This window comes from Podarcis tiliguerta, assembly GCF_965153285.1.
Source record: "Podarcis tiliguerta genome assembly, chromosome: 8".
Classification (NCBI taxonomy): Eukaryota; Metazoa; Chordata; class Lepidosauria; order Squamata; family Lacertidae; genus Podarcis; species Podarcis tiliguerta.
The window spans coordinates 20329241-20342406 of record NC_139541.1 but is presented as its reverse complement, the minus strand read 5'-3'; the positions used below and the strand labels follow the sequence as shown (position 1 = coordinate 20342406).

The following is a 13166-nucleotide window of genomic DNA, read 5'->3' as shown; positions in this document are numbered from 1 at the left end:
AATAACCTTGCGCTTGGAAAAACTCCCCATCAGCGATCGGTTGTGGCGTTTGTTGATGACAGCATCCTCCCCGGATTCCACATCCTCCTCATGTTTGTTCTACAATAGCAAAGAAGGACAATATGCAAGACTGTCAATGACGAGACGGACTGACAGGAAGGCAGGTGGACAGCCTGACAGATGCACACAGAATACACTGTTTTAAACATCCTTGCACAGCATTTCGGACTTTCCGATGCTTCCTGGCACCCGAGTACAAAAGTGCCATTTCATTAGGTAGTATGTCTCCTACAGAAAGAATACCTCCCTAGTCATCTTTTAATATATATTTTTCTTTTTTTGAAAAAAAAAGTAGAATGCTTTTTTATTCTGCCTTTCCTTTATGAAGCTCAGGGCAGTTTATACCAGCTTTTTATCCTCACAACAACCCTGTATGGCATCAATTGGGCAAAAGCTACAGCGCCTAGCAAACACCAGAAATTGGTACAAGCACAAATCAGTAGCAAATCTGGATACTTGCTAGGACAAGCACAAAAGAAGCAGAGACAAATGTTAACCCTAATAACATCGCTAATAATATATAAATCACTAATAATGATCAGTACAAACCGAGATTAACAACAGAGTCTAAATACTGTTGTCTTTGCTGACATCTGTAGAAAACTCTGGTGGGTTTTTTTGAGTTGCTAATGCAAAGATCCTTGCTTGTAACAGTTTTGTTGTGATCTGCCAAGAAATAGGAATTCACGAGGAACCCATGACGTTCCAGAAATTTCTGGACTACAGTTCCTTCAGTCCCCAACTATTTGGCTATGTTTGCTGCTGGTGGTGATGGGAGTTGGAGTCCAGCAAAAGTTTCCAGAGGGCCACAGGTTCCCGTAAGTCCTGTTTTAAATGTATGTCAGCAAAACCTCTGCAATGCATTTTGCATACAACAGCTTTCCTGAAGCCCCCGGCGGCTGGTTAAAAGCTCTGGGAAAGAGAGCAGGAGCACTTATGAGTTGAGCTGTTCTGAGTGTGGCAGGCTTAGTACATCTTTAGAAACAACACATTATGAAATTTACATATACGCGAGTCCAGGGGACAGGGGGTGTGGAATTTAAAAAGGAGAGATATTTTCATATGAAACCTCCTGGTTATTAAAAAGTACTTCATTTTATTATGGAAAACAAGATCGCTGGCACTGTGTAAGGGAGGCAGAAATCACCTGTGTGCCTTTTATGCTTTAGTCGCCTCATGCCAGCAACCAATGGAAGCTCCGCGCCTCTCAGAAATCTCACTCACCTGGCCTCCTCATTAACTGTGCGCATTCGGCTATGGAAGCCAGAATCATTAATAAACAATTTGGAAAGAAAGCTAATAAAAATCCAACAAAGTCAGCTACTAAAGACTGCGTTCTCAGCCCTCCCTATTTCCATTTCTAAAGCTTGCCACGCTGCATTATTCATTTCAGGTGACAGATTATCCCCTGGATGGAATGGGTGCCATTAAAATGGGGAGGGAGATAAACAACCTGGTGCTAATCAAAACATCATTATTGAAGATACAGAGAGAGAAAGAGCTCTACCCTAAATGGACATCAGTGGGAAGAAATGTGTTCCTGCATCTTCATAAACAATGAAAAGAGCTAAGAGGAAATCAGTACGAGATGAGGCATTACTCAGCTGTTCTGCCTTGTTAACAATTGCCACCAAGAATCAGGTCAGGGAATAATACTGGCAAGCCTGCTTCAGATTGACCCAGGGAGCAGGCAGGGCCCATTCCTAGGAGGCCTAGCTGAAGGAAAGCCTACACACAAGGACTACACAGCGTAACTTAAAAAGAAAAAAGAAGAAATCTGCTATGCAAATAGCCACCCTCTTAAGAATGGGTAGCCCATATGCTTTAGCCTTCAGGGCCAGAATAGCTACTCATCCCTCCCTGTCTCTCAGAGTGGAAATTAACTGGAGGCCAGTTATTTATTTATGACATTTATTTCTCACCTTTCCCTCCAAGAAGTCCAGGGCAGCATACATAGTCTCTCTCCTCCCCTATTCTTATCCTAGTCAGGCAGAGAAACAGTGACTGTCCTAAGTATCATGTCTGAGTGGAGATTGGGACCTGGGACTCCCCAATCCTAGCCAGACACTCTAACAACTACGCTTTCCAAGGCAAGGGAGAAGGTATCCTCTTCGCTTGAATGTGGCCCATGACCCTAAGAGATTCCACCTCTCTCTTTCTGCAGGGGGAAAGAGAGCTTAAACACTAATTTAAACACCAACGCTTTGGGTCCAACTAATGAGATGTGCCAGCTTTATTGGGTCTCTGATCTAGCTACTACACACCGGTACCCCAACTTGCAACCTTACACCCAGTTGCTTGGGAGCCCAGGCCATTTAAAAACAGCACACAATATCCCTAGGAAATCTTTCAGAAGATTTGCATCAATTAAGTTCATGTGATTGGGCAGAGGGGGCACTCTAAAACAGGAATAGGGAACCAGTGACCCTCCAGATGTTTGCTGGACTGCAAAGGCCACCATCATCCTTGAGCATCAGCCCCGCTGGCTGAAACTGATGGGAGCAAAAGCATCACCTGGAGGACCAGCTTTCGTAGCCCTGCTTTAAAAGGACAGCAAGTTTCCATCGTTATAATTGATAGACTAAGCAACCAGAGCTTTAGTTGATTCATAGGAAGGGGACAATTTTCATCACGGAGAGGAAATTTCTCATGTAAATTCAAGGCAGCAAATTAAGGGCATGTTTTGGGAGGGGGTTGGAATACTGAGTGCCAGTGCGGTGCTGTGCATAAGTCGGTAGAACAGCCTTTGGCAACCTGACAAGCCGTTTTGCACTGCAACCAAATTAGTTTTCTGCTAAACATTTGTCTCCCGGCATTCCTTGGATGCAAAAGGTGAATATGACCTGGCTCCCTTTCACCAAGTCTGTGTGGAACTCTGCTGGCCAGTTGTAGTGTTAAGAGAGGCAGTTCTTTTGCAACTCTAATGTAGATCCTGGTGTGTGGTAGACAACTGCTTCTGCGCATGACACAATGGCAGGTTTCTTAACACTTCAGGCGGAAGACTTCAGCTTCTGTCCCCAACATCTTCTGGTAAGGCTGGGAGTGTTCCCAAACTGAAACCATGGAGGAGAGCAGCTGTCCACCAGCGTAGGCAATACTTAGTTGGATGGACCAATGGCCTGACCTGGTAAATGGCAGCTTTCTTTGTTCTACTTTACCCATCAGTTTGCACCTGAGCCACTATTTCAACCTAGAATCTTGGGGTTCTAGTTTTGTTTGCAAAAAGTTGCTCATATAAGCCTCTCAATCCCTGGTGTCATGAGCAGACTAGGGCTGGGAAGGCTAAGGTGCTGGCCTTTAAAGCCCTAAAAGGCCTCGGTCCAGTATATCTGAAGGAATGTCTCCACCCCCATCGTTCTGCCCGGACACTGAGGTCCAGCGCCGAGGGCCTTCTGGCGGTTCCCTCACTGCAAAGTTACAGGGAACCAGGCAGAGGGCCTTCTTGGTAGTGACACTTGCCCTATGTAACGCCCTCCCATCAGCTACAGGGGAATCTGAGAATAATGGGAGTGTACGCAAGCTGGGGTGGTGGAAAAAGAGGTCTGAGAGCTATCTTCCGCCAACTGGATTTGCAGAATGGAACAAGGCAAGGATGTCCATTATCCCTGCTACTTTTCATTCTGGTCCTAGAAGTGTTGCTTAGAGGTACTAGGCAAGATGAGAGGATTGTGGGAATAAAGATTAAAAAAGAAACTAAGAGCATATGCTGACGACAATGTTAACTCTGGAAGGCCCATTGCAGGGAGCAGGAACTCTTACGGACAAACTAAATGACTTTGGTACATTAGCAGGTTTTAAGATGAACCACCAGAAAATGAAAATTTTAACAAAGGATATGACAACAGAAAACCAGATGGTTTTGCTGGAGAAAACAGGGCTTCAAATTGGGGGCGGGGGCGGGGTTAAATACTTGGGTATCACTATGCCAAATATGAATTGTACATTGTTTCAAAATAAATATGTTAAAACATGAACTAAAGGCAATTATAATAGGTAGTCGAATATATTATTCTCTCTCTCTCTCTCTCACACACACACACACACTCACACACACACACACACACAAACACACACACTGAACAGGACTTGTTCACAATAACATGTTCATGTAACATGTCACTGAATGTCATGGGTCCCATGGTGCCAACCTGGCTGGGAACTGGGATACAGAAGGAGTAGACTCATGTTGACTTCAATACATTTTTTAAAAAAATTAAAAATGAACAAGTGCTGTGAATCAGCTCTACTGATACAAAAAAACCCCACGCAGAATTAAATGAATGAGAGTCTTTGGGGCCCGTGAATCATAACTCCTCTAGAGGGCAGCACTCTATCACACAGACAGCTGAGCCCCAGTGACAAAGGCAGCCAATCCTTCACCCTTTCTCTCTCTCTCTCGCTCTCTGTGAAATAAATCCATCAAGACTGCTGGGCTCTCCCAGAGCGGTTTGTTCACACAAGCACAAACTGCATTTGATTTGTCGTCACTCGATTACTTAGAACATGACGCCTTGCAGGTGAATTGAGTGAAGTGAATCCGCTGAAAAGCATGGCGTTTGTCCGTGCCGTTCAATTTGCAATGCTTCATACATGAAATTTAGAGCTGAGAGTGAAAACTCAAGTGTGGGAGGGGTAGAGAGAACAGATTATGTTTGCCAGTTTCAGGGACTGGAGCTTCTTCCGAGTCCATTCCAGGTGTCTGGTTGAAATGACTGGACAACTGGAAATGGCCCAAAATCGATATGGGGCTATGGCTGAGGTTTCGTTGAACCTGTCACTTACCTAAAGAAGTAGATTGGAGATACATTTTTCTTTCTTTCACTTTCCTCCCTCCCTTCCTTCTTAAATGACTTATAATCATAGCACTGTGAAGTTGGAAGGAACCCCAAGGGACATCTAGTCCAACCCCTTTGCAATGCAGAAATCAACACTGAAGCATCCCTGACAGACGCCCATCCAACTTCTGCTTTAAAATCTCTATTGAAGGGGAGTCCACCACCTTCTAAGGGAGCCAGTTCCACTGTCAAACAGCTTTTACCATCATAAAGTTCTTCCTAATGCTTAACCAGAATCTCCTTTCTTGTCATTTGAATCCATTGGTTCGGGTCTTACTCTCTTGAGTAGCAGAAAACAAGCTGGAGCCATCTTCCCTTTGGCAGCCCTTTCGATATTTGAAGATGGCTATCATATCACCTCTCTGTCCTCCAGTCCTAATCCACACCAGGGGTGATAAAAGTCATGCCTCCCGTCTGATAGAGGAGGCCTAGTGGGGCTTCTTGCAAACAATAGCATCCTAATGTGGGCTGGGCATCTGGAAGCTGCTGTTTTAATTTCCCACAATTCCCCAGGTATTGCACTGCTCCAAGGCATTGTGGGAAATGCAAATAGCAGCTCCCTCTAGAACTACCTGCCGGCCACTGACTGGCGTACAGAAAACTGATGAAAGGGGAGGCATAAGTTGGGGTCCAGACCAGTAATGCTGGAGCCCCCCAGTAACTGCCTGAGGGGGGGAATGGATGAGTCTGCCCATTTTTGGTCCCCCCCCCCCCCCGTTTCTCATTTCTCTGATCTTCAGTTCTTTGCATTACCACCTCAGTGTGCAATTTTTAAAAATACTCAGGGAAATTCATCGGCATTTTAGTGCAAATTTCTCCTAATATGCATTTTTCTGTGTGCAATTTTGCCCAGTATATAAACATTTCTGCAAGATCTTTTCCCCTTAACGCAATGCATACAAATCACATTTGTATGGACACTTTACCCCAGTATATGCATTTCTGAACATATTGCAGGGCCAGATAACTGTACTGTACTGGGGTGGCTGTGTTTTTGTTCTCGTATTGTTTCGGAAAGCGCAGATCATAGAGGCTCACCTTTAAATGTGAAATCAATCTAATCTATCCCCCTTCCCTACCTGAGTGTCTGAACGTAGACAAGCCTTTCAAGATCTCTCGAGGCAACAGCTGTTGGTAAACTCATATCTTAACAAGCCTATAAGGATTTTGATTGTGGGATTAGAAGCAATCTCCTCCAGCCCCCACCTTTCATCCAGAATTAGCTTCTTAACAGACTCAGGAAGGCTCCAGACCTCATCTCAACAGCTTATTAACTAACATCCAAGCAAATGGCAGGTGATCTTTATGCTTTGCCGCTCAGGTGCAGAGATTAAAAGCAAGGACTTGGATATGCCTGGATGTTTCTCTCCCTCCTGTGCAGGCCTCCGAGACGTCAGAGAGTTATACAACTCAACTCAAGAGGCATATGGAATGTAGGCTGGCCATCAAGGGAGCAGCAGCAGAGAATATTCAGAAGCTGTAATCCACTGTGACATTCCGGGGCTTAAATTTGAGCACCGAAGCGAAAGTAATGAATGAACAAAGCCTGATTCACACACACACACACACACACACACACACACACATCCTTTTGTTTCTCAAGTGGTAGAATGACAGCAAGATGTAAGCATGTGCAAGAATGGGCTGATGTTCTACCAGTGGAACATCACAACAGGGAGAACTGCATCCAGGAATGCGAGTGAAGTGGTTCTGTTGGCAAAGGGGAACGCACTGTCCCTTCTTCAAGTGCTAAGGAATTCAGGGCTGTCTGTCGACATCCAGTTTGCTTGGGGGGAGGAAGGGAGGAGAAGGACGGTGTCTTTGTTGTTGTTGTTGTTGTTGCTGCTGCTGGCACCTGCCTGTCTCGAGAGACAACAGAGTTTGCATCCAGGGTGAAGTCAAACCGCTGGAGAATCACAGCACCTGCTGTGGCTGCAGAGACAGGTAACTCATAACTGCTGCCTCCCACATTGTTTCTGCAGCGTTAGCCGCACCAAAGTGAGCTCTCTGGGATGCAAGCCTGGGCAGTGTGTATGGAGGTCCTGGGATGCCCAGACGACAAGACCTGCCTCGCAGCCTCAGTGGTCAAAAGGAAAGCAGAACAATCTGTTTGGCACCAGCTTGGCTGCAGGAGTCGCTGGAAGGAGACCCGTCTAGTCCAGCATCCTGTTTTCACAGTGGCCAACCAGATGCACATGGGAAACCCAGCAAGCAAGCAGGATTTGAGTGCAACTTCACTCCCTCCCCCCTGTACCATTTCCAGCAACTGGCATTCATGGGCACACTGCCTCTTGACAGTGAAAGTGGAACATAGCCTTCTCTTCTATGATTTTTTCTAACCCTCTAAGCCATCCAAATGATCTCATGCATAGATTCAGCATCCGTTCTGGCTGTGTAGAAACAAACACAATGAAAAAATGTACTGGGCCCCCTACAGTCCCCCTCAGGGCAAGGGTAGCCAACATGGTACCTTGCAGATGTTGTTTGACTCCAGCTCCCATAAACCTCAGCCACTATTGCTAATGGTCAGGGATAATGGGAACTGTAGTATGGCATACCTGGGAGATGCCATGGTGGTTGCATAGCCTAAGGTTACCAGGTTTTTTCCAATGAATCCAGGGAGACTTTAATTAATTAACTGCCTTTCGGAGTAGCCCCATCCCAATTCCTACTTGTGTGCAAGCAGGAGGGGGCAGGGATCTCTCAGGCAGCGCAATGCCTTCCTTCCCATCGGAACTGCCCCAATCCCATTCCTACTTGCGTGCAAGCAGGAGGGGGCAGGGATCCCTCAGCTGGGAAGGGAGGCTTCCCTTTGCCTAACTGAGAAATCCCTGCCCCCTCTTGCTGGCAGCCAAGCTCTGATAAGCAGCATGAAGCCTCCCTTCACAGCTGAGAGATCCCCACCCCGCTCCTGCTTGCATGCAAGTAGGAGTTGGGAGGCTGCTCTGAAAGGCAGCATGAAGCCTCCCTTCATAGCTTATTTGCTGGGGTCAGGGAAGGTGGAGGCAGCCTGGAAGCTGCATCTTAGAGCCCCTGCACCGCCATCATATGGGGAGTTCCTGAAGCCAGCCAGAGCCAACTGCTCCGGGCTGCTGAGAGACTGCCGCTGCTGCATTTCCTGGGGACATTAGATGAAATCCAGGGATATTCCGGGGATGGAATTTGTCCGGGGACTTATTCACAAATCTGGGGACTGTCCCGGGAAACGGGGACATCTGGTAACCCTAGCCTAGCCTACCTTTTGGATTTGGGAGGATCACTGCACTTTTCTGCTGCTGCGGATTGCTTTGCAGAGAAAGAAATATTGGGTCTGGCTCACCTTGTGTTCAAAAAGCCCTCTCAAAATTATCCACCTTGTTTGCGGGCATGGACATGGGGAGGGGAGCATTTCACTGGATTTCTCAGGGTGGGGGAGAAATTCTCCAACTATTTCTGAGGGGCGAAGCTCACGCTCTTCCTATTTCTTCTCTCTCTCTCTCTCTCTCTCTCTCTCTCTCTCCCTCTCCCCCACCCCTCTTATTTGCTGCTACTGCGGCAAACTGGCTTGGTAGCCAGGTCACTGCTTTGCATTCTCCACAATATCCTTTCTAGGTATTTGAGGGTGGGAGTCACTATAACAAAAATGACATTTGAGAACATACAAAGATAATTCTGCAAAGTGGTTTTCATTTTCTATAGAGTGAGAAAAAGAAAAATGTCAGAAATTCTCGGAGGGGTCTTTATAGAAATTGTGGTTCACCTCTTGATCATGATGGCAAAGACAGTGAGTCCCTGATTCAAATCCTCACCTCAGCTGCAAGCTCATAATGCAGCTGGGGAAGGACTAAAGCTCAGAGAGAGAGAGCATCTGCTTTGCATGCAGAAGGTTCAATCTCCAGTATCTCTGGTTGGGTCTGAGAAGGACTCTTGAGTGAAATCCTGGAGAGCAGCTGCCAGTCAGTGTAGACAATACTGAGCTAGGTGGATCAAGAGTCTGGCTCAGTATAAGGCCGTTTCCAATGTTCCTGTGTTGTCTTAGAAAAAGCCGTCCTACTTATGTGATATATCTGTTGCAAATGCAGATACCTTAACAAAAATACACTGGCAGCCTATAATAAAAAGCTATGAGCTCCGTTCTCACTGCATGCCAATTTCACCGTTGTTTGTTTTTTAAGCCCTTCTGATAATTAAAGGGCAGATTATCAGAAGGTCAGCCCAGAGTTAAGTGTTAACCAAAACAGAGAACAGCGGTGGTGTGTATGAAAAATCGCTCTTCATTTCCCCTGCAGGAGCTACGGACCAAGAAAACAACATCATCTGAGATCAGATTAAACATGTTGTTTTCACAGGCAGATCCCGATTGAGACACGGGAGGCAGCAATTCATCCCCCTTCTCCTTTCATTCATGAGCAGAGAGCCAGAAATGCCCTCTGAATGAAAGGTGAGCTTAGAAGCAAAAGGAAGAGGAGAGAAACAGCACAAAAGGCAGAAGGGACTTAGCCCAATTAGCCAGAGCATCTGCTCACACCACGCACCACTCCTGTGCAAGCATCTAACCTGGCCCTACATCCGGTCCTAGCCGGATAGACTATGGTGGACATTTGACCTCAATAGAATCAGAGGAAGGATTAGCACCAAGGCACCCCCCCCCCAAAAAAAAATAATAATCAGGGCCCAAGTGTTGTATCTGTTGGGGACTGCTCTCCTCCCAAGGAAAAATCATAGAATTGTAGACTTGGAAGGAACCACCAGGGTCTTCTAGTTCAACCGGCTGCAAGACATGAATGTTTTGCCCAACACTGGGGCTTGAACCCGTGACCTTGAGATGAAGGGTCTGATGCTCTACCGACTTCACTACCCCAGCATTACTGGCAGCTGCTTCCTCACGATGCTTCCTCAGGTTTGATTCAGAAGGCACAAAAGCCTTGCCAGCGAACTCTCTCGCACACATAGGAAGTTGCCTTCCGCAGAATCAGACCGCTGGTGCATCTAGCTCAGTATTGCTTAAGTTGATGGGTGACAGCACCTGGAGATGGTACAGACTGAACCTGGTGTCTTTTGTATGCAAAGCAGATCCTCTTCCACCCAGCTATGGCCCTCCTCCCTGAACTTGGCTTCTTGGAACCCAGTTGCATCTGCTTTTCATTTTAGAAAAAATCCCGAGGCGTAGATGGCAGCCATAAATTGCTAATAATGGTGGCCTCTTTGAAATGCTCTCCCCATTTCCCTCTCCTACCCCCAGGCAAACACACTCAACAGCTTCTGATCAAGCCAGCAGCAGTTGCTGTCTCGGAAACAAACAGATATTAAATAGTTTAGCACAGTGGGGATAAAAAAAGAAGAGCAACAACAACAGAACACCAGTTCTCTTTGCATCAGTGTCCTTCGCGCAACTGGTGGTATGAGAGCAGGCACATGCAAACATATACAAAGGGATGGGCAATCTGGGCAGACAATAAATATTTGTCATGATTAACAGAGAAGCCAATGACTGCCCCATTAGTGCTCAAGCTCAATTGTCCTCGCGGAGGAAAAAGCCAGAGCGGTGATCAGTCAGGATTAACTGTGTTATTAGGGATCAGCCACTAGGCAGCTTGCTTCCACATGATTCTGTATTTGCACTTGATGCGGCACACGGCAGTCCCACTTGTGACATACTAGGGGAGATGGGGACAGGCGGTGTCTCGCCTCCTGAGGCATTTATGGGGCAGGTCTCCAGGTTGCAATCCAGCAACCCTACCTCAGAGCGTACAGTCTCAGTCCAAAGGATTTAGCCCAGACACTTCCAGCTAAAGGTCCCTAGAGAACTTTGAACAGCCAGCATGTAATGTGAATGATCAATTGACTTCTTTTTCAGACACCACTTCCTTTGGATGAAAGTATCATCTCTTTTGTCTTTTTTTTTTTTTTTTTTTTTTGCAGGAGGGGGATAGAGTTACAGGAGGCTGAAGCAAGAAGTTCAACTCGGCTTGCATTTGAATGAGAAACCATCCAGTTCACACTTTTTGAATCAGCATGCAAATGGAAACACAGCCATCCTTCAAAATTCTCAGTTCTCCAAATTTTGTAGGTGCAGTTCCCCAAGCACACAATGTGTACACAGATCAGAGAATCATAAAATTGTTGGAAGGGACCCAAAGGGCCATCTAGTCCAACCCCCTGCAATGCAGGAATCGCAGCTAATGCATGTATGCATAAAATGCATGCCTGAGTGAATGTCCGAACATGCATTATATTGGAGAAAAATGCTTGTACAAATGTTTATATGAATCAAAACTGCATACAAACATGTTTACTCTGGGATAAATTCTCACTAAAATGCTGGCAATTTTTTCCTGAGGGTTTTTAAAACAACAACAAATTGCTGTAGAAATGTGAAGAACGGAATTTAAGATTGGAAAACATGAGAAACTGAAGTTGACAGATTCATCCATCCCTAAGCCTCCCCCCCCCCAGCCCCCAAAACCCCACTCCTGTTCCTTCCCCATGGCAGATCCTGTTCTCCACAGGCAGAATCCTTAATACCTGTTGGCCCCTTAGTAGGAAATTATCCGGCAAGAATAGCCAAAGAACAAAGAGAACATTTAAACATGCCAAAGCTGAGAAAGAAAGAAAGAAAGAAAGAAAGAAAGAAAGAAAGAAAGAAAACTACCCAGGAATAGAAATACCAAATAATGACACAAAAAAGAGACCTATCCCAAAATAGATGGATTTCTCAGACTTCAGCTGCTATTTAAAAGGCGGCAGAGAATTGTGTGGGTGTTTGTGTTTACAAACAAAAGGATGCTGCTACTCTAAAAATACAGTCAGATTTATCCAAGCACAACTAACACTGCTAATAGAACAACTCACGCTAATGGGAAGAGCCAGCCCTGCTGAGGCAACACAACGGCATTTATGTTGGCATTAGTGGAGCGGTGCAGAAAAATGGCCCAGAGTACCTTGGCAGAGAGGCAGCAAAAGGGCTAATAAGAGGAGTAATAATTCCCTTGCTCTCTGAAAGCAGAGCACTACTGAATGCAGGTTTGTTTTTTTAAAAAAGCAGATGGTACAGTTCTCCCAGGAGAGTACTGATTGCAGGTGGCTTTGTCAAGGGGAAAGGCAGGGTAGCAAGACGACCAACCTATCCATCAGCCCAACAAGGACCACAAGTGATTTGGTTCCTCCCCTTAAATAACTGTTTACAACCTCAGCTATTCCACCTACATTCATCAGAAGCAGAGGTCAGACAGCCTGGCTGGCTGGGTCCGACTCCGGGATTAAATCACTTCCCGCATTCTCTAATTTCCCAGGGTTCCTAGGAGATCAGGGCTCGTATCCGGTAGTGTCTAGGACCTGTCATGGGTGTCCCCCACCCCCTCACATTGTTGATGGGAGACTGAAGGATGAAAAGAGAAGTGGGAGCAGGAGCAGTGGCAGAGCAAGCCAATTGCGTGCCTGGGGCAGCGGACGTGCCCTGCGCCCAGGGGCGGGGCCAGCTGCCCAGGGGCAGGGCCAGCCATCCATGGGGCGGGGCGAGACAGGGCAGGATGCTCCGCAGGGCTTCTGAGGAGTCTGCCTACCTCCTGCCACTCAGCCGCCCTACAGCTGAGGGGGAGGCAGCGGGCGGACCGTTTGGGGCAGCACGGAGCCTGCGGGTGCCCAAGCCACCGCATCACTCCCAGGAGAGATGCGTGGCTCAGGCATGCTGCAGGCCCCGCAGTGAGTGCCACCCGGCATTTTGTCACTCCACTCAGTGGTGACACCCAGGGCAGCCCGCCCCCACTGCACCCCCCTTCCTCCGCCCCTGAGCAGGAGGAAAGACTTGTGGCAAAACGCATCTCCTTTACGTATTGTTCCTTAACTCTGAAGGGTTTTGATATGTATTGGGCTCAAGGGACTAAGGCTGCATAGCACCATACATTTAAAGCACCTCTCTCACTCTCTCTCACTCTCACTCTCAGAGAGAGAGAGTGTTTGCTACAATTCCCAGCACCTTTAAACTACAATTCCTAGAATTCTTTAGGGATGTTTTATGCTTAAAACGGGACGCAGGTGGCGCTGTGGGTTAAACCACAGAGCCTAGGGCTTGCTGATCAGAAGGTCGACGGTTCAAATCCCTGCGACGGGGTGAGCTCCCATTGCTCGGTCCCTGCTCCTGCCAACCTAGCAGTTCAAAAGCACATCAAAGAGCAAGTAGATAAATAGGTACTGCTCTGGCGGGAAGGTAAACGGCGTTTCTGTGCGCTGCTCTGGTTTGCCAGAAGTGGCTTAGTCATGCTGGCCACATGACCCGGAAGCTGTACGCCGGCT

General features: G+C 46.9%; 1 protein-coding gene across 1 annotated transcript in view; it reads right to left on the bottom strand.

The window, feature by feature from the left end:
- PLCH2 (phospholipase C eta 2) overlaps positions 1–13166 on the bottom strand; it is a 308782-nt gene that overhangs the window by 43690 nt on the left and 251926 nt on the right. Inside the window, exon 13 of the mRNA XM_083452318.1 lies at positions 7–99. Coding sequence (XP_083308444.1) covers positions 7–99 — 93 coding nt within the window. The remainder of the gene's footprint in view (positions 1–6; positions 100–13166) is intronic.